General features: G+C 41.1%; 1 protein-coding gene across 2 annotated transcripts in view; it reads right to left on the bottom strand.

Annotated features, from left to right (window-relative positions):
• foxp1b (forkhead box P1b) overlaps window positions 1–20,974 on the bottom strand; it is a 156,534-nt gene that overhangs the window by 73,664 nt on the left and 61,896 nt on the right. For both annotated transcript variants that reach the window (XM_069714524.1, XM_069714533.1), the window contains exon 6: window positions 10,757–10,927. In XM_069714524.1, coding sequence (XP_069570625.1) covers window positions 10,757–10,915 — 159 coding nt within the window. In that variant the 5' untranslated portion in view covers window positions 10,916–10,927. The remainder of the gene's footprint in view (window positions 1–10,756; window positions 10,928–20,974) is intronic.

Here is a 20,974-nt window from a genome sequence, read left to right on the forward strand (position 1 = left end):
ACATAAAGGACTGTCTTATTTTCTGTGCCATTTACTGGCTAGTACTTTCACAGCCATCCCATTACATCATGTCAAAGATTGTAAACAAGCAAATAACAACAGCGTGTCAGAGACTACAGCGAGGGAGCGGCGCGCATTGTCCTGGAGGTCTCTCTGTCACTGACTGGGGAGCAAAAAACATTTGTTTTTATTGTCCATTTAAATAATATATATATTTTTTTGTGCTGAGAAAAAAGGGGTTGGATGCGGATTTATATGAACCATTGTCTCTGGCCTGGCGAAGTATTTATGGCACATGTCATTCACAGGATGCCGTGATGCCATCACTATTATTTATGATGAGACATCCCATCATGGCATATCATTCTCTAAATGGTATACAGCTATTCACCAGTGAATACCGGCCAGTGCCATTTTTCTCTCAAATAGAGGCCATGTCAGTGCTGAACGTGCTGGGGGGTTGTTATTAATCACTGATACATACTTTGATGGGTGAATACATGTCAAACAATCAAATTTACTTGAGGAGACCTGGACATGGTGTGGCTGTCCATGCATATTTACTTCAATGAAGGCTCATTTGATCACCAGAATTGGTAGTTTATCATATCCCACCCTGTGTGCCAAAAAAGCTGTCAACTATTTTTTTTTAACACATTACAGAAACAACGAGCATACACTGCACAACAGCTATATACAGTTTATTTATATATTACATTCCTCCGTTATTATAGAGTTGTTTTCAACATTATTTGTCTTACAAAATTTTACAAACTGGCTGTGACTTAACAGCACTATATATCTGGTAGTTAAATGATTTTACAGTTAAAAGGGGCTGAAGAAAAAAAAGATCCCACCCTCGTCCCTGACGCATGTGTGCACATTATATCGATGCCTCATTTTCAGTCCAATAAAGCAAAACACTACAGCTGGATGACCTGATAAAACATTATATATTTCTTTTTTGAGCCTTCTATCATTTGTGACATAAATAAATCATGTACAATATAAAACAATACCTTCAGTTAAAGTAGAAACGGATACCGGGAATTATCTTTGTCATGAAGGAAATCTTGAATATCTTGCATTCACATACTGTACAGTGCATATAGCTAGATAATTATATCAACATTTTCATCTTTTGTCACCTTTATGAATGGCATCATGCAGTTGAAGTCAATCCTTTTTTTTCTACATTTTAAACAGATCTTCAAGGGTCACTCCACCAATATTACACATCAAGGTCAGTCTGCTTGTCATGAGCAATAAAATATTTGTATTGTGTCTTCTGTGACTCTTGAGGGGAGCAGTCCACAGTCGGACAATTTAACCTTGATCATGTCATAGTCAAGGTTTTGGAGCTTGACCCACACATGTCACCTAAAGCCAAAATACCAGGTTTCTGGTCCTCAATGTAAACACATTTGTGCTGATCATATTCCCTGACCTGACTTTAAATAACCCTATTTTCAGTGAAAAAAAAAAGAAAAAAATCTTAATAAGCAGGTATCAAAGACATGTCTCCACAAATGTGGCTCTACTGTCTTTTTAAGCCACGTTACTCCCCCAAACAGTCACGTCACCTGTTTAGACCCTTACTAAGCACAGTCGTCTCAGTGTGCTCAGCATTATCTGCAGTCTGTACACACAAACGGCAGCAGGTGGCATTTTGGTACTGCACAATCACCCAGCCCTCCGTAGAACCCCAGAACTTCCCCCTCTGTCACCCAACCTGACCACAGCTTGCAGGCTGGGGCCAAGAATGAACACTGATGTCTATTATCCACATTGTGCCCAGAGATTATGAATAAGATATAAGAGCCAGGCTCACTACAGGCTTTTTACATTAGCCTGGCTGTGCAGGTGATGCCCTCTATGCATACATGTATACAAGCGAGTGCACATGCTTGCACGTGTCGTGCACACACATCCGCATCCATGTCCACATGCATTTAAACACACATGCAGACGTGCACACGCATCAACATTTTTCATGCACGTACAATGCAGTCTCAGTGAACTATATGAGGCCACTCTACCTTTGTAGCCATTCACATGTGCACCCAAAAGATGCCTTAATCTGCAACAAGGATTAGGGCTTATTGAAACAAATAAGTGTTATAAAAGGAGACGGTCTTGGTTTCAATTTCAATAGCTCATTTAACCCTTATCTGCCCAAATCCTTGGGGTCCATTCTATGTTAATTGGATCTACAATGCACTAGCATTGGGGGTGTTAACAAGCACAGTCTATGAATATTAATTACCCTGAAGTTTTCTGCACAGAATTAATATGTATCAGTGAAGTCTTTCCTATGAAGTTTTTAAAGTAGTGCTCTCATTAAAAATGAATAGGCACTGCGCTTGAATGTTTTCCCAAGAGGAATTGTGCATCCTTAAGTCTATCCCTAATAAATTGGGTCAGATTGGCTATCCTTAAAGAAGAGCTTCTCCTTAAAATGGCATCATTATTCAACTAAATGTAAACATTCCAACCGGGTGAGGAAAGGGTTTTGTTTAAACTGTGTTTTGACAATGGCCATTAAAGCTAGTCATGTCTGATCGTGTACTTTCCCAACCAGAGCCTCCTGAGGCCCTGTTAAAACGGTTACTTATTTACAACACTAAACACACAAGTTGTTCAGCTAAACAGCGCAAAATTACTCTGTCTGCCTGTGTGTGTGTGTGCGTGTTTGTTTGTGTGCGTGTGTTTGTGTGTGTGTGTGTGTGTGTGTGTGTGTGTGTGTGTGTGTGTGTGTGTGTGTGTGTGTGTGTGTGTGTGTGTGTGTGTGTGTGTGTGTGTGTGTGTGTGTGTGAGTGTGAGTGTGAGTGTGTGAGAGAGAGAGAGGAATTGTGTGTGCATCTTGATGTGGAGCATTCAGAAGCGCTTGTTGGCACTACTTTAAATAAAACATTGAGGATGCATTAGTCCTCTGGCTAGCCGAGGCCTCTCTCTAAGCCATTTAATACTGAACTGATGCAGACGCGTTTCCCTGTCTGCCTCCAGCCAGCTGCTTTAGACACCTGCTCAAAGTTTAGAGTTGCCCACTTCAGCACAAACACGCAGACCATGGCCATCAAAGACCATCCGGGCACCACACAATGAGAGCCACTTCACTCTTCCTAATGATACCAGCATACACTCACATCATTTACATGGGAGGCATTTGCACGTGCACACTTCCATGACAAGTTTCCTTAGCCTCGCATTTCCCAGTGGGCCATTCAGTATATTCAATCTTAAAGACAGAGGATGCACACAAAAAAAACAGATTAATATGATAAATCGGCCCCTCCAGGTAATCGCAATCGCAATAATTTATGCAAATTCAACCAATCTCTGCAGTATTTGCGTGAATTTGGTGTTGAGGACATTTCCTGCATTTTCTCCACAATATTGGTACTCAATAAAAGCCCTGCTGAGAATATTACGATGCAGAATGAGCCTTTCAAAATAAGACTTGCTTTACAAAAAAAATAAGAAAAATAACTCCTCATTTACAGACAGCCAGGCTCTTCAACATCACCTCTTATCATTAAAACAAACCACACACCAGTTGACCAAAAAAAAAACTAAACACTAGAAGTGAGGGGGTTTATGGGTAATGGTAATGAGAATAAGGCTAGCAATTGTCGCACTGAAATAACTCAAGTTTTTCACAGCCGCCCAGTTGTAATAGTTTCCACCTTGTTTTTTTTGCTAACAGTATGTGTTAAATTATTATTATTTAAAAGCCTTCATACCAGACGATGTACCCTTTGTTTTCTTTATTGTGGTTACAGATTGTTTTGTAAAGCTGCGTCACTTATCGACTAAGAATGTTTTTTCCATGGTTCAAGTTCAGAAAATAAGAAAAAGAGAACTAAAATATGTCCCCATGTGCATTATGTTTATAATCATAGAAAGTGATTGCATAGGACATATTTTTCATCAGTATTTATTAAAACTACAATTTACTGCAAACAACCCATGAAACTTCTTGTATTGGAATCTTTTAAGAAAGCTGCTGCAAAGTCAAACATTTCTTAACACAACAATCACAAAACCAAACTGGGACTGTTTATTATGGTTAGCAGAATTGCACCATCTGTCAGGTGATGCTCTTCAAACATCTATTAGTTTCAAAACCACAGTTTACAGGCATCTTGTCAGACATCAGATTTGTCCCCGACCACCACCCATATTCCTGAACTACTGTGGACATTTGAAATGTTTTATAGCTAATGTGATATAACAGGAACATGTTTGGTGATGGGATGTGCTTGGGAAGGTGTGCTGATTTAGTTGCAGCATTTTGATTGATTGATGGTACATTGAATGAACAAATTGCCAAGGTTTTATTTGTCATGCAAATGAGCACACTGAAACCTGATTGATTATTAGCCCAATGATCAGAAATGTACGTGTATTAACTGTAAATCTTGACTTTGAAATTTGTCTGGGCACAAAAGAGATGGTTTTGGTGTTTCAACGTGGTTGACAATCTTTAAAAACAACCAATAAATTAAGAAATTATGAAAATGCAAGTGCAAATCAATACTGCAACTGGCCTTTTGAGATTTTCAGATTCTGCAACCTGATGACAGAAACTGGTTCACTTTTTTAATGTTGTTTTCGACCTTGGATTTTTTTTTTTTATTTTTTTTACTATTTAAAATCCCACTGCTTTGAAGCAGTCAATCACTATCCACCACTGATGTCCTTAACAGCGATAGTGTAAACTTTATTATATAACAAAATCTACGAAGAAGAAGAATTTCATCAAACACGTTTTACATCAGGTGTGAGTAAAAACCGTCAATTTTACAAAAGAGCTTGTTTTTTTGTGCCGAGATATAATAAGGGATGACTGAGTGTACTTGAGTGTGTGTGTGTGTGTGTGTGTGTGTGTGTGTGTGTGTGTGTGTGTGTGTGTGTGTGTGTGTGTGTGTGTGTGTGTGTGTGTGTGTGTGTGTGTGTGTGTGTGTGTGTGTGTGTGTGTGTGTGTGTGTGTGCTCCTATGCGTGTCCATTCTGATTACCACTTTGTCAAACAACTCATGTGATCCCCTCCTGCTGCCCACATAGGCAGGGTGTGTAAACAGGATGTCGACCCGAGCAACAGTCAACTATTTTAAACTATGGGTTTGGGCACACATTCAACCTGTGCTTCATCTCTTCTCAGTCGGAGAGCGGCAGCTGGAGGTAGACTCAACAAAATGGATGAGTTCATAGGCTGGCTCTCTTGGAAGGCTTCCATAAGACAAAGGGGAATTGCTGGGTGGTTTACCTCCTCCAATCTCACTAACAAAACCAGGGTGACAAAAGGATTTGAAAAGTTGCACCTAGACTAAACCATTTTTTTGTTTCAGATTGAAACATGTTTTTTGTTTCAGGTTGAAAAAAAAAAAAAAAAAAAAAAAGGAACTGCTTAACCAAGAAATATGATTCAAGTGAGAGAAGTATAAACGCTGGGAGAAACAGCCATGATATTTTCAGAGGCTGTGTTTTTTTCCTTTAATAATTATTTCCCTTTTTTTTTCCGACAGAGCAACGCATCACTGTTCAATTTTCACCTCCATCTGTGTGATTATTAATCAGATCACACATCAATTGCCAGAACCAGCAAAGAAATTCAGCCTGTAATAAAACTGTCATGTGCTGTGGTATAAAGACAGATGTTGCCAGTTGTGTGATAACATAATTAAACTGTTCTGTGAGGGATTCCATAAAATTATTCAAATTGGACGAGCACTATCATTTTACCAATAAGCAATTTAGGGCAATATGCAGTGTCATAACACTGATGTTATCCTCTCTGCCAGATTTTCCAATAAGTCGGAGCCTCTGCTTGGCCTCCCGTGACAATATGAACAGTATACATGAAGATACCTGAGAGCACCTAGAGACGGACGAGTATGCACAGCAAGCCTGTGGGGACTCAGATCCTTTCAGCGTGATGCACTGTGGATGCACACTTGCAAAAACTCTATATGTGAGGAAGGAAGCACACATTCAGCAGGATAATATGCACCACAGGTATTGGTCAAAAAGCACCCAGCGCAAGGACGCCTTCATCACGCACGTTAAATATTCAGCACTGCACTGCATGCACATGTACATATATTTCTGCAGGAGAGCAAATACAGAAACACTGGCAGGAATTCAATTCAAAAGCGCAGTGATAAGGTTGTGTTCTTCTTGTGTTAAAGTATTTCAATCCAGGCATCGCGCTCTCTCCCCCTTGCCCTCCGCTCTGCAGCAGAACACATGATTAGCAGAGATCTAAGGCAGAAAACACACTCTGGCCTCCTCTCTGACCTGATGTCATTAACTCTCTCAGTCTGACCATTAGTCCGTAATGTGGACTGGACAGCACAAACCAGCAGGTCCTGCACTTGAAGGCCTGGCATTTGGGCCTCTATTCTGTGTGAGCATGTATGTGCTCATATGAATGCTGTATATCAGTGTGTGTGTGTGTGTGTGTGTGTGTGTGTGTGTGTGTGTGTGTGTGTGTGTGTGTGTGTGTGTGTGTGTGTGTGTGTGTGTGTGTGTGTGTGTGTGTGTGTGTGTGTGTGTGTGTGTGTGTGTGTGTGTGTGTGTGTGTGTGTGTGTGCCTGTATTAGTGCACTGGGACAGCGAGGCTTATCATGTGGCACTTCGGCCCCGAAGCTTGGCGAAACACAGCTCAGCGATGGTGGCTAAGACGTGCATTTCCACCTTCTTAAGTCTCCACAAGGGACCCTGCAGGACTTGCATTATGCAAACAGGAAACCTGTGCCGGCTCAGCTCTTTCTGTGGCCACTGTTATGCGTGTCACTCTCTCATCTCTGTACACGCAACACGACGGACACATCAACCACGCAGGCAGAGGAAGACAAAAAAATAATAATTGGCAGGTCTTATCTTTCAATATGTAGCAAATCTTTAAGTACCCTTGTTTGACAAGTTAGGCTGGATGGATGTGTATGCAATAAAAGAAAAAAAAAAAAAAAAGCAATTATTCATCCCCGTTTTCTTTCTTTCTTTTGTGTGTATAGTATCACTGAGAATATTTCTTTTTTTAAATCAGTCGAAAGGGCTCTTCTAAAAGACAGGATATTAATATTTACTGCTCTACAGTCGTTTCCATTGAACCAAATTCTGAGCGAAATAATAACTTGCATGGTTAAACAGGTGAGATGCTTTGCTGAGGATGACCGTACATCACAGGAAATATTGGTAGAGTTGAATATCCTGAAGACAGCAGCTCCAGAGCTAATACAACGTCCCCAACATCGTTACTGTTGACATGTGTTTATCTGGCAAGTGCAGCTGCACAACACAACTTCCTGTTGCAAAATCATTTAAATCACAAATCACATAACAGGTTATTGCATAAGCGCGGCTCTTTCACACTATTGTTTTTGTTTTAATTTCTCTCCTACAGTATCTTCACTTCCTCATGTGAGGAACGTTAAAACCACAACTTCTGCAACACAAACAAAATGCGCAAGAGAAAATAAACAGAGACTGGGGCTGACAAACGTTATGAAAAAAATGTATTATATAAAAGATTGAAAAAAAAAAAAAAAGGGGGGGACACTTTCTAGTATACACAAGCAGCAGCAGATTAACTGAGCATTGCCTGAAAGGCAACAAGATGCACAACAAACATTTATGAGCACACGCAACCGTTACAACATAACAGATTCCACATTAAGTTCCTTAAATAGTGAAATCTGTTAAATTTCAACAGTATCTTACAAAAAAAAAAAAAAAAGAAGACCTTTTTTTTTCACCCTTAATTCTGAACAAACAGTATTTGACTTACTAATAGAGATGCTTAAATCAAGCTTATGGTCCACTTCCCCCAAATCTGACTAGTCTACAAGATGAATTCCCCTGTCAGAATCAAGATGATCAAACAGATTACAATTATTTCATCCCCCATCTTTATTAATGGGGACTGTCTTTCATAGTTATGTTCCCTAATAAGAATAAATGATATGCCACTGCCAGGTTTGTTGTTCGGCTCACTCAGGGGACTCTCAGACATTTGCACTTTGAGTGTGAGAACATTTTAGATTGATTTTTGCATCACCTAAAGGGGTAATAGCATCTCGGAGGTTTTGTGAAGAACAAAGAATAAAGAAAAAAAAAAAAGGCGTATTAGTGCAAGCCACAAATAAAACTTAAAAGAAAGACTGTGAAATGCCACAAAAGTTATCAAGTAATTGAGTGAAGATCGTAATGCCCTGGGGACAATTAACGTGGTTCATGGTGCATGAGTGAAAATCCTGGGTTAATCTAATGGGAGAATAAAAAGACTGCTTGCCTGCCTTGCCAGTAACACTACCCTGGTAAGTAGCCTATCAAAGTCCCATGTCAGGAGCTGGGAGTGAGACATCTCGTCCTTCGTCCCCATCCATGTGTCATTTATCACGCACAACAATTAATACTCCTCCCTCTGTTTCAACTCCAAACGCAGGCCATAGAAATTAACCAGTGGATTTGTTCAAAAGGGATAAACCATAAAGCGCTTGTCATTTACCACAGTAGAAAGCAGCGGGCAGAAAATGTGACTGTAATACATTGGACCGGGATGGTGAGAGAGGGGCTCGTTTCTCCTCCCTTTAAATGCCAGTGCAGATCCTGGAGAGCAATAGTTCTTTCTGGTTGACTTGAAAACAGAGACCATGCTCGGACAACTGGCTCTATTCTAGTGGGGAAGCTTTATTTCCATGCCTTCTTGGTGTCAAGTGCACATCCATGACACATTTCTCTCCCTTGCTGCTTCTCCCCCTGCCTCACATTTATCAAAGTTGTAACCCTGTTGTCTTTGCAGAGCGAATCAGAATGTGCCTCTGGCAAAGAATGAAGGAAAAGTCAACAGGAATTAAGTTTCAGTGCAACTGTTTACTCAACTGTGGCCTGCAGTTATTGAAATTTTATCCATGGTTTTGTGTGACTACTGCAGTAATGAATTCAGTATGGCTGTGATTTTCTCACTGACGACATGCTCATTCTTTGCTGGAAAAAAGGATGGGTGGGAGGTGGAGTCTGGGACTGGGGGAGTGGGGATGAAGAGTAGATCTGGGGAAGCCTAAAGGCTTCACAGTCTAAGAATGAGGAACAGGACACACATTGACCCACCCTCCCTATTTACTGAGCAAATGGAACTTCTTCCACCCAATACCATAAAAATGGTATAACATCAAAACAGGTTGAAAATCAACTAAGTATATTCACAAAGTCCTGTGCTGAAGTACAATTGTGAGGTACTTGTACTTTGGCTATCCCATTTGATGCTATATTCCACTCCACTAGATTTCATAGGGAAATATTGTATTCTCTACTCCACTGCGTGTATTTAACAGCTTTAGTTACTTTTAAGATGTAGATTTGACACAATGGATAATATAACAAACTTTTAAAATACAACACATTGTTGAACATTGAACCAATGTCCAGCCTGGCTGGCTTCTGATGTCAACGTGTAGATATGTTGATCAGAATTTTTTTTTTTTTCTTTCCTCTCCCAGTAATCATCAGATGACCCCTCAGATTTATCTGTTGTCCATTTATATAAAACTGTGTATAAAGTAGCTCAAACTGGCTCCATCTGCAGCAGCAAAAACAGTAAAATGCTGCTTGCATGCCCATACCCAACAATTAAAGAAAGTATGAGTTAAAAGGGGAAACTATTAAAAAAAAAAAAAAAAAAAAAATAACTACTGACGATGTAAAAGCAAGTACTCCTGAGGTCAAATTACTGCGTCAGTGATATGTCTGTAGGTCTGAGCTACACATTTGAACTAATGCTTTACCTGTGTGCAGTTGATGAGATGGCAAGCAATAGCTTTTCAAAATGCTGAGCTATTTATTTCTGTTGTCAAAATGAGATATGAATGAATTTGCTGGTTATCATCATTTCTGACAACAGAATTGTGTATCACAAATATCATATCATCATAATGCCATGATGATACTGCTGAAAGATGATAAATGATAACTGAGTTATTGCTCAGCTCTACAGTATATGTTACACAGCCATATCCCCCACGTTTCATGCTGCAGCACTGTTTCCCTCCCTGTACAAATGCTGATGGATGTGCTGTGACAACAGACAACGGCACAGAGCCTGTGCATCATCACCAAACAGCTCCTGACAACAACCCTAGTTGTGCTGTCGGATAGACCGAGATAGCAGAAGACACACTGATCTTTTCAATGTTGTTTCCTTAAACACACTGTCGTGTGCCACACATAACACTGACACCAACAGAAAGAGCTTGTCTGTTTGCCTCAAGTCGGAGATGGTGAAAATGTTTCGGCTTCAGCGGCGATAACGCCGGCATGCAGCTCCGCACCTCATTGGTTAACACGGCAGTGTGTGGCATTAGTTGTGAGTGTGAGGTGTGTTTACAAAGAGCCAGAGGAAAATGCTGTCATCCTATTGGATGTCATGGTTTCTCAACTGTCTACAAAATCCTGTGACACCTACATACTTAAAATATGTCAGCATATCATAATGAATATTTCACCAAAATGCAGATGCTGCATGCTACGATAAACACATTCGCAACCAAACACAATCACAGAGAGAGAGCACTTCTCCTTCTTTAAATATTCAAAAAGGTCCTCAATATACATAAATAATAATAATAATGTGTTTATGTACGAGATGTACTTTTGAGGTGGAATTAAATATTAAGTGGCACTTTAAGAGGCGGAGCGGGCCTGCTGTTGACATGGCTTAATAAAGTGAAGACAGGTGTGAAGGGGGACTGGTCTACCTGGTGCTGCTGGAGATGCAGGAGGTCCACTGCAGTCACCTCCACTGATGGAGTGGTGCTTTTGGGTCGCCCCTCCCTCTGTACACCCTCCACGCCCGCTCCTCCATTTTGATTGGCTAGTCCGTTGCTCGTCGCCTCCGTCCGAGATTCTTGCATCATGACTTAAAAAACCTGAGTAAAGACGCAGAAAAAGAGACAACAGGGACAGAGACGGAGAGAAACAGCTGTTAAAACACACAGCAAGGAGGTCGCATTTCAACTGTGGGCCAAACTGTAAACATCTGTCATATTCTTCCCACACAATTTCACTTTTATTGCAGCTTTCCCTGTTGGTTTGTACTTCCCTGGGTCCTGTTTGTTTGCTTGTAGCATATGCAATGAGGCAAACACACACACACTCACAACATGCTTCCAAACAGAGTAATAAACTGCTCCTTTGTTTTGTCTTTTCCGTTGCAGATTCTTTGCAGATGACAAGTTCATACTGGACCGGAGAAAAGTGAGTGGGACTCAGGTTTTGTTTGTGTTCTCCATTATAGGGTATATGCAGGGGTGCGCTGGAGGGGCTGGGGTCCAGCACACATCGGAGAGGAACTCAACCTGAGGTGAGTGAGAGCAGAGGAGCCCAAGAAAACACTGGACCTCCAAAACAAAACACGTTCTATGGAAATGGATATATTTACTTGCATGGCTCCCAGAAGAACCACGGCAGAATGGCTTTTTAATGGGAAACAGGGCGACTGTGTGAGGCCTGCCAAGGGATCTCCATGAGAAACATCCAATCTGAGGCTAGAGAGAAAACAAGTCAAATCCTTCAGGGGTGCTCAATTAACACCAAAATACAGGTCGCAATATAAATAAACCCTTTTGTTGGAAAAAATATTGTCTTTTATAAGTTAATCTAACTCTAAAAGGGGAACATCCAAATACCGACAGTGTAGTATTAAGTACAGCTGTATGCTTTATGTAAGAATACAGCAGTGGTAATCAGTGATAAATGTGAATACACCGCTATTTGCTCACATGCTACGTACTTTATTCTGTTTTTGGATGCACAAAAGCCAGACAGATATGCCGTCTTCCACCACACCCCCTCTGTCACTCTGGGGATAAGTGCCAATGACACTGGTGCATATCTGGGCCTGTACTCCTCAAATCAGTGGAATGATTTACAGCTATTGTGCGCTGGTCACAGGCCTCATTGGCACAACGCGTCTCTCCTCCCAATTCCAGGGCAGTTAATGAAGCTGACCAAGTCAGGCAGAAGCGAATTAACTTGGCTGATTAATTATTTATATGAAGCAGAATAAATGCCTTTAAAACACCGGGCCTCATCATGAAAGAATGTGAAAATGGAACTAAATGTAGATTTATGGCGTTACGTAATGGGGAGGCCAATGTGAGTTTATATGTGCTCAGGTACACAGGCACATTGTCTCCAGAGATTCGATCCAAACAAGATGCAGACACACGCACGCAGACGCCATGGGGACACACACACTCAGGCTGACAGATAGGAAATTGAGGTTGACAACTTGTCGCATAAGAATATTTACAGAGCTGAGGTGAGATAATAATCTAGACATGGCTTTATTTTTTTATTTTTTTAATAAACTACTAGAAGCAGCACTGGTTCTCAGGGACGGTATCCCAGCTACGGATCTTCAGTAGCAGTTTGAGCTCACTGCGGTGAGCTAAAGCATTACCAGCACAAAAATCAAACCCAAAGTGCACTATGGTTTACATCTCCTCTCATGTAGAAGCCCTCCTTGCAAGAAGCATAACTGAATGAGTCATCTGACACTGTGGCCTGTGCAGGTTCAGTTGTGTGTCACAACGCCCCCACACTCAGGGGCCTGTCTGAGCAGCTTGGGCCCGGCCTACAGGCCCTGTTCTCTGGGCTGGGGCTGGAGCCGACCCCCCACCCCCACCAGACAGATGTTGACCCAGCTCACCCCTCCAGTCTGGCACGGCCTTCCTCCATAATGGGATTTTCTAAACAAGGAGTGAGCAAGAGGAATACTGTGGGATGGGACGCAGCCAGCCACAACTCCATCTACAGGCCCTCGCTCGCATCAATTCCCCTTCTGAGACACCAATTAGAAACACACATTCTCGGGTGAAATTAAATGCCATTTGAAATAAACCATGTGCTGACGTTATTCACCCCCACTTATTTTTCAAATAAAAGAAATTTTTCCACATGCAGGAAAAAATAGGGCCTTCTTTCTTTTTTTTTTTTTTTTTTTTTTTTTTCTGGAGCTATATATAAAAGGGGGGAAAGTAATGGCTATTATACATGCACTGTCATTCCATGCAAAATTTTCATAATTGTAACGGAAAGGCGTAAATTTCCAAATGCATGGCATCTCCAAAAGTAATCAAGAGAATGAGCCGCGGGGCTACTTTAATGTATGCAAAACTAGTGACCCACAATAAAGGAGAGAAAGGCTACAATGAATGCAAAGTAATGCGCGCATGCTTGGAACCGGCACTGATGAGGGGATGGCTAAAATTAACACCCAATTAATTTTCGAATTGACAAACAAATGAAACCCATAAATCTACTTTCTCATTAATTTTACCACAGAATAATTCAAAGCTTCAATATCATGAGTGAGAAAAAAATTCGGAAGGAAAAAAGAAAATGGAAAATGGGCATTATCCATCATAAATATCAAGCAGATAGGAAAGAGCCTTATTAGAGAGTTGTGCTGATAACGGTGTTAATCTGTGAAGCACTGAGGCAGGGACACCATCATCAGCTGGGCAACTCGGCCACGTGACCTGACCCCACGTTTGTTTATCTATCTATTTATTTTCACTTTGCTCAGGGGATAGCCTCGCCTGTGACGACTCCAAAAAACTCTCAAGTTTTTCCATCTGTTCCATTTATACATCAGATTCAGCTGTAATTATGGGTCAAATGTCCTGCTAAAAAGGGGTGTAGTTCCTGGGGTTAAGAACATATATATCCATGCTGCAAACATTTCGACTTAAAACAATACACAAAAGGAGACATGAGAAAAAAATAAGTCATTCTTTTTTATTAATGGAGCGTGTCAGCTTTTTTTTCTGAGCTGGGGAAAAAAAAAAAGAATCAAAATAATGGAAATTCCAGGAGATCAAAACAAGGTAGTTTGTAGAAAAAGAACTGGCTGTGCTGTTGATTATTAGATGCCTGTCTGTTCTTTAGGGTGGGGGGGGGGGGGAGTTGCTTGCAAAACAAAAGTGTTTGGAACAAACACTGGATAAAAAAAAAAAAAAAAAAAGGTCAGGCTTTCTGTTTGTTTACAGTTTGTTTCCTCAGCCACAAATATGGGGAGTACAGTACAAACAAGAGTCACATGTGTTTCCCACCTGACCAGACAGGTTGAAGGTTAAGAACAGCCGACGGGCAGAGCTCGTCAACTCTGACTCTCCTCTTCCTCTCGCCCCCTGCCTTGCTGGAAATATAATGCCTGTCCCCCTGTCATGCTTGTCTGGAATTCAAACAGCTCAAACAAGTCAGCAGTCGATTCAAGGTAGGGTCGGCCCGCGCAGCTGTGCTTTGACCCTTCTCCGTGTTCTGTTTTTCTTTAATGCTCATGACAGTAAAGCCTCAGCGGCCACCTGCTTCGATTCGGCGAGTTCTCACACAGCCCTTGTTTACACATGCACACAACAAAAGCACAACATTTCTTGGGCGGGAGATAAAGACACACAAAGGAGGAGACAATGGGGAGAGGTTCACTTTAGAGCTGTTTAGGTTCGGCTTGGTTGCTAGACTAGACAACACATCAGCTTGTACCAAAGGTGCAGCAACACAATGCCGCTCAAGGTTTCTTTAGGATCTCATGTTTTGCTGTATTTTGGCTCCTGATTCTGGGGAAAAGTCAAAAAGACTAACACACGTTGCAAGTTAAATAATCCATTATCACAGCCCACATCACTGATAACAAACTGCTCCGAGTATCTGTCTCTTGAAAATATTCTGCTGGACAGCCAGACACAGAAATTGGGCTAAATTCCGACAAGCTCTCAAAACATACAGTCCCGCACCCTTTCACATATTATCTCCAAACTAGAACCACCTCAATCGAAATGACTAAATCTGGACGAATAGCTCCAGTTCGTTGGCCGCTCTCTGCTGGGAGGAAATTTTGCCAAAGGAGACTTCGCAGTCAGCCACGTGATCTCGTCAGCCACTTCAACCAAGTCACAGATAAGCAAAGCACTTCCCCACACTACAATCACAAAACAGAAGTAGCACACCACCCCCTGCAAGTAATACCCCCCATCGCAAAAACTTATATCCCCACGAGACACTGAAGCATTTTCTAAGTTCTTCCCAGACCTTGAACAGGATGTAAGCAGACCAGTAACACGGGCAAACAACGCAGCTGTTTGTTTAATAAGTGATCGCTGCCATGGCGACAGTAAACAGGAGGAGCAGGGGTTTGTGTTTATGAACAAACATATCTCTTTGCAGGAGCCATTTAATATTAACCAGGTGGAATGATCGGCCCGATTTCCTAGGTGACACTCGGGGCAGGCGTAGTGTAAACAGGTTCTGGGGGATGGGGGAAGAGGGGGGAGGGCGGGAGGGATCCAGGGGATTCAAGGTCGATGCAAATGCAGCTTTGACTAGAATAAACAGCGAGGCAAAAGTCAGGATAAACAAAAAGTCATTCTTCTGACATTTAAAGACGCATTAAGCGGGTGTGTTGCAGCTGCAAGCGAAGCCACCGTGAATGAGAACAAGGCGGGCGATGGCCGGCCGGGGAGGTAGTCTCCAATGGAAACCCATCGTTGTCAAGCAAAGCAAGCCAAGTGTTTCTTCCAGACCCAACAAACACTCGTTCTTCACAACAGCAAAGCGAGGAACTTGTAAAAACATGTTAAACATTTACCTCGTTCAATTATTCAGTAACTGGGTTTGTGGAAATAACAAAGGATGTCTGAGGGCTCCGAGAGCTGGCACTCACAACATCAGGGCATGGAGTGAAAAATACAATGAAAAAAAAAAAAAAAAAGAGGAATTACTTGAGATTAAACAGGAAAAGATGTTATCTTCCAAAAACCAAAGTGTCTGGTTTATGTGTGACTTCAATAGTAAGATTATGAGCAACTCTGACTGATAGATCAAGAATTGAATTGACCAAAAATAAGCAAATTACAGAAGACAAAGTAGATAATGTATTGTGGGGACTTTCAAGCTGCACGTCACCTTGACCATGAATTTTTCATGCATACAACAACTCGCCATCTGCTGAGCTGATGCCATCCACTGAGGCTTCCCTACCCAGAATCCATAGTGTTTTGTTTCCCCTTCCCCTCATGATATAATTTAGTCCCTGAAAAACTGTTACCGCCATGAAAGGAAGGCATAAAATACCAGCAAAAACACTTATTTATAACACATCAGGACAACTGCAATAGGATTCTCAAGCATGGAATCTAGATCCAAACCTATTACTACACCATGAGCAGAGGAGAGCGGCTTAACATCCAAGCAGTGGTGACTATGATGATTCGTATGAATATCAAGCTATTATCACGCTACAAGCTCAGATGAATTAACAATAAGCAGGGTACTAGACGGCAGACTCCAGTAGAGAATCTGAGTAGATCCATAATTTCAGAAAATACACACACCAGTTTGTCTCCTTTGCATGGAGCCATCTGAGAAACACCTCGGCGTAAAGGCCTGCTGTGCACAGACAATGACGGAATGTGCCAAAGTAAGGCAGGCCATGGTATTTTTAGTACAACTAGGGCCGATAGAGACTAAGTAAATAGAGAAGTCTAATGAGTTTAAATCTGGTTGTGCATGAATGGAATTGTAATTCTGGGATGTGGAGCCTCTTTTAGGAGTGGTTCGCCACACATTTTCTCAGCGACTCTCCTTCATTTGACTTTGATAATCCCGCTCACATGTGGCTCATGCCCATTAACACTACAGCGAGAGGACAGACACCAGGAGACGAGGGGCCTCTTTTTCTTTTTTTCTTTTTCTTCCCTCTGACCACGGCCTCCATGCACGGGGAAAAAGCAAGCACAGCTTCCCTCTAGCTCATCTTACCAATTAGACCTGTCCACCGTGCACAGCCATAGAAACCACCGACACCAATCTATCGATATCCTATGGGAGCTGCAAAAGCACTTATTGTTTTAAGATTACTTAAAGTGTGTCATATATATATATTTTTTTTAATAATTTTTACTAGAGTCCATGAAAGGGCTGCTCCCATGTGAACTTGTGCAGAGGAAATGTGTCAGAGACTTTTTCCCAGGAAAACCAAGGTTAGCCTTGACGAACTTATCTAATTAATACTGTGAAAGAAAGGACAATATTATTAGAAATTACTGCCTTTTGAGGGGATGTCAACTCACCGGAGTGCACACTTCCGCTGTGAGCTGACAACATGTAGCCTAATCATTTTTGGGTAAAGCGTTGCGGTTCATTGAGACAGACCTGCGGTAAACCACAGCTCTATACACAAAGTAAGCTGCTAATTACTGTAAAGTAAGTCATCAACTGTGGTGGATGCATTCATCATGATTCCTCTCTCAGTACCATGCACGATAACTGGGAGAAACTGTAGGGTCTGGCTTAAACCCTGCTGTTTAACTGATTCTTAACAGTGTTGAATGTTTCTCTAAAAACACGCAGCAGCTGTATGCATCTCTTCCACCTCTTTTGTTTAGAGTTACTCAAAGGCATGAAGTTAAGTTACTCATTTTCCAGACACAATCATTAACCTTTACACACAAACAATGGAATGGTAACGAACTAACTATTTTAGTTTTAATAGTATCTCACCTACAGTTTTTTTTTTTTAATACTTAATATTATAAATATTCTCTGCATATTTCCAAGATCGATAAAGTAAATTTTTTAAACTGTCATAAAACATCTCTCGAATGTTAAACAAACATATAAATCTGAACAAAAATATTGCTGAAATACCTTTAAAATACATAATTCAATGCATTACGTTATCATACAGTATTTCTTGGTAAATGCATAGTGTTGTTCAATTAATCCACAATAACTTAACATCAAAGCACAGATTTCTGGAGTTAAAACCAGAAAAGATGCAAACTTACATTTAAAATCTCCTCTTTTAAAGCTGATAAACAGAATCTTGACCGAATTATCCAACCTATTCACAGTAAACTTCTGTTAAATATTGCTTCTATACTGTACAAAAAAGGAAGATCATGTGGTAATAGCTGAGAAAATCTGCACAACAACAATTTACTATTAGGTTTCTGATTGACTGTCACTGGTATGGGAGCGGTATTACCCGCTGACCCCTCCTACTGCTTCTGAAGGAGCAGTCTCCCTCAACGTGGTAGCGGGGTCATTCAAGCCGAAGAAGCACGTTATAATTTTAAAGCTTCCCTGAGAGGGGACAGAGAGGGTTCAAAAAGGAAGGGAGATTCCATTAAGTAGTTAAATTGAAGATAAAGGGGCGAAGGGCTAAACACCAAAAGACCTTACATGCATTTCTGCGTTTTAATGGAATCAGGTTTTAACAACTCTTTTTTTGTTAAATACAGCCCATGTCAGAATGATGCGTCCCACTCATAAAGCAGCACAATGACAATGTACAGTGGCACTAATACAAGGACATAGTTCATCATGACATTTTCTGCAATTCCCAACTGATTAGGGTCATTATGTTGGAGGCCTGATTTATGTTGTCATTTCCTCTCACCGATCCTGCATCAATGAATCTTAATGAATTGGTAAATAAGGGTGAAGATTACACTGTGTGACACCGCAACATTTCTCACCCTCAACGGCCGAGATTTATGTAGCCAATTAGAGACTAACAGAGAAAATTGGCTGGCAGAAAAATAATATTCTTTATGGTACAAAATGGAGGAGCATTCTCGGTGAAGGGCAATTGTATTGTCGGTGTTAAAGTCCATAAACCACCCTCAGCACCCGCCTTCAAAACGCTCAGGGGAGTCGGACTCTGTTCGCACGCGGGGGATTTAAAGGAAAGTTCAGCCCATTGTGAGGCTGTACGTTCAGAGAGCCGGTGAGCCCAAAGTCCTTAACATTCAGCGTGGCCTGTCTCACATGTTTGATCAGCATAAATACACCCCTGTGTGACAAACATGTTTACCTTTTCACTGCAAACATCAGACAATCAGACACCATGAGGTGTCGCTTCTCTAATGAAGACAGGGGAGCTTTTATCGAGGCCAGCCGTGTCCCTCTGTCTGAAATATGCCTCTTTCATACAGACATCAAAAAATATGTATACAAAGAGGGGCCAAATTATTTTCAGTAAACATACAATGAAGCAAAGATTTTTCAATTAGCTTTTTGTGACAAGAAAAACCTGATGACCAAACCCCCTTCATGTTTTTTTTTTTTTTTTTTTTTCAGTGCAGGAATATCAAAATACAATCACCTCTTTGAAGATAATATCTGACAGACACATAGAGAGAGACCTATACAATCTGATTAGGGGCTGTACATCATTATTACAACCATGGTAGTTTTTATTTCTCAGATGGAGATTAAGGAATGCTGAGGATGATTATGGCGAGGCACAAAACTGTTTTTGTGTATCACTACAAAGCGCGAAAAGCTCGCCTGCTTATTAATACCAACTTCTTAAAAGGGCACTTAGAGTTATAATGAGAGCCTTTATGCATTACATATTGTGACTAGATTTAGTGTGAGGAAGCGGCTCTCCACATCAAACAGGCTGGCTTGCTATTAGGCACAGGGGCTGAGGGATGCTGTGTGAAAAGGAGTGGAAAATTAAAGCTGAAGCAACGCAGGAAAGGGCTTAATTTACTGGCATGTACAGTATGCAAATGAGATTACTCTCAGCTTAACTGCATCATTTATGTCCATAATAACAGCATCATCATTACAGGGCTCAAATTAAATTACACTGTAATTAGCATATCAAAGTGATTGGTTAAAGTTTAAAACAAATACCCAATTTTGCTAATGAACATCTGTAATCACCGTGTAGACTCTCAGTGAAAACATCCAAAACAAATATGTGTTTTGGAAAAGGGGAGGAATATCCCTCCCAAATGACATGTCTGTCTGTCTGTGTTGAATGTATATGTGTGGATGTGTGTGCGTGTGTGTATCTGTTGGTAAGATGGGGGGTGTTTTTTTTTTTTACCTGGAGAGCTCCACACACTCAGGATATATTTCTCAAACTCCAGGAGATCAAAGATCCAATTTCCCACACTTGCCACTTCAGGAGCTCATCAATAAAATACTAATCACTTCACGGCTGATTCTGAGAATGGAGCCGCAGCCAAAGGCTTAAGGGAGACTTCCATATCACAAAAAAACACCTCTGCTCTGACTGTCTTTTGACTGTTGTTGCATGTGAACACACTCTGGCACAACTGCACATAGAAATTGCAGTCAGGTTCATCCAATAGCTGTCCTGCCATTTTCTTTCCCTGATAAACACGGTGAGTTTTAACATCTGGCACTACAGCTCAGACAGCACTTCCTCAGACTCCTGACAGAAGTCACACACACACACACGCCTTATTTCATGCGCATATTAATGAAGATCAACTTGAACTTTTAAAAAATTCCGATACACCACTACACACCGTTGTTTTCCTACTTTTCCACTATTATTCCGAGAGGATTTCTCTTCTTCCTTCGCTGATAATGCAACAGAAAAGGGCTCGTGCTGTACATTATCAGAAATGCACACGTCAAATTTGAAAGAAGTGGGATCTTATTTTATTCATTAAGAAATCCATTAAAAGCCCTTATTCCTCGCAAGTATGTAGAGGATGTGCCTTTCAAGGTGTAGCTGGGGCAAATCCACTCCATCAGCTAATGACGGCACTCATTACACAGAGAAGCTGGCTAATGAAGGCGCGGTGGCCAGCCGATCCCCTCACCCAGCATAAAGCCCTATGAAATGCTAATATCTCACTTCTAATTAAAGGATACTAAGTCCAAATGCACCTTCACGGCCAGTAGCTGGCAACATAAATTTTATTTTTCAACACTACACTACACCCAGAGATGTGCCTGAGCAACATTCCATTAATTCATATTTAATACCCCGACTCGTCCTGCATTTGCCTTGCTATCTGCCGCTCCTCTCCTCCTCTCCCCTAGCAGCTTCATATAGTGAGTAAGCACATCATTGCACTTTCTAAGAGTACTTTATTTTTTTGCTTTTTGTTGGTGCACATATTACTTTAAAGTGCCTCCAG

This window comes from Brachyistius frenatus, unplaced genomic scaffold, assembly GCF_029030835.1.
Source record: "Brachyistius frenatus isolate BFR_SWC_R1_liver_20210118 unplaced genomic scaffold, ASM2903083v1 Contig_4, whole genome shotgun sequence".
NCBI classification, from domain to species: domain Eukaryota; kingdom Metazoa; phylum Chordata; class Actinopteri; family Embiotocidae; genus Brachyistius; species Brachyistius frenatus.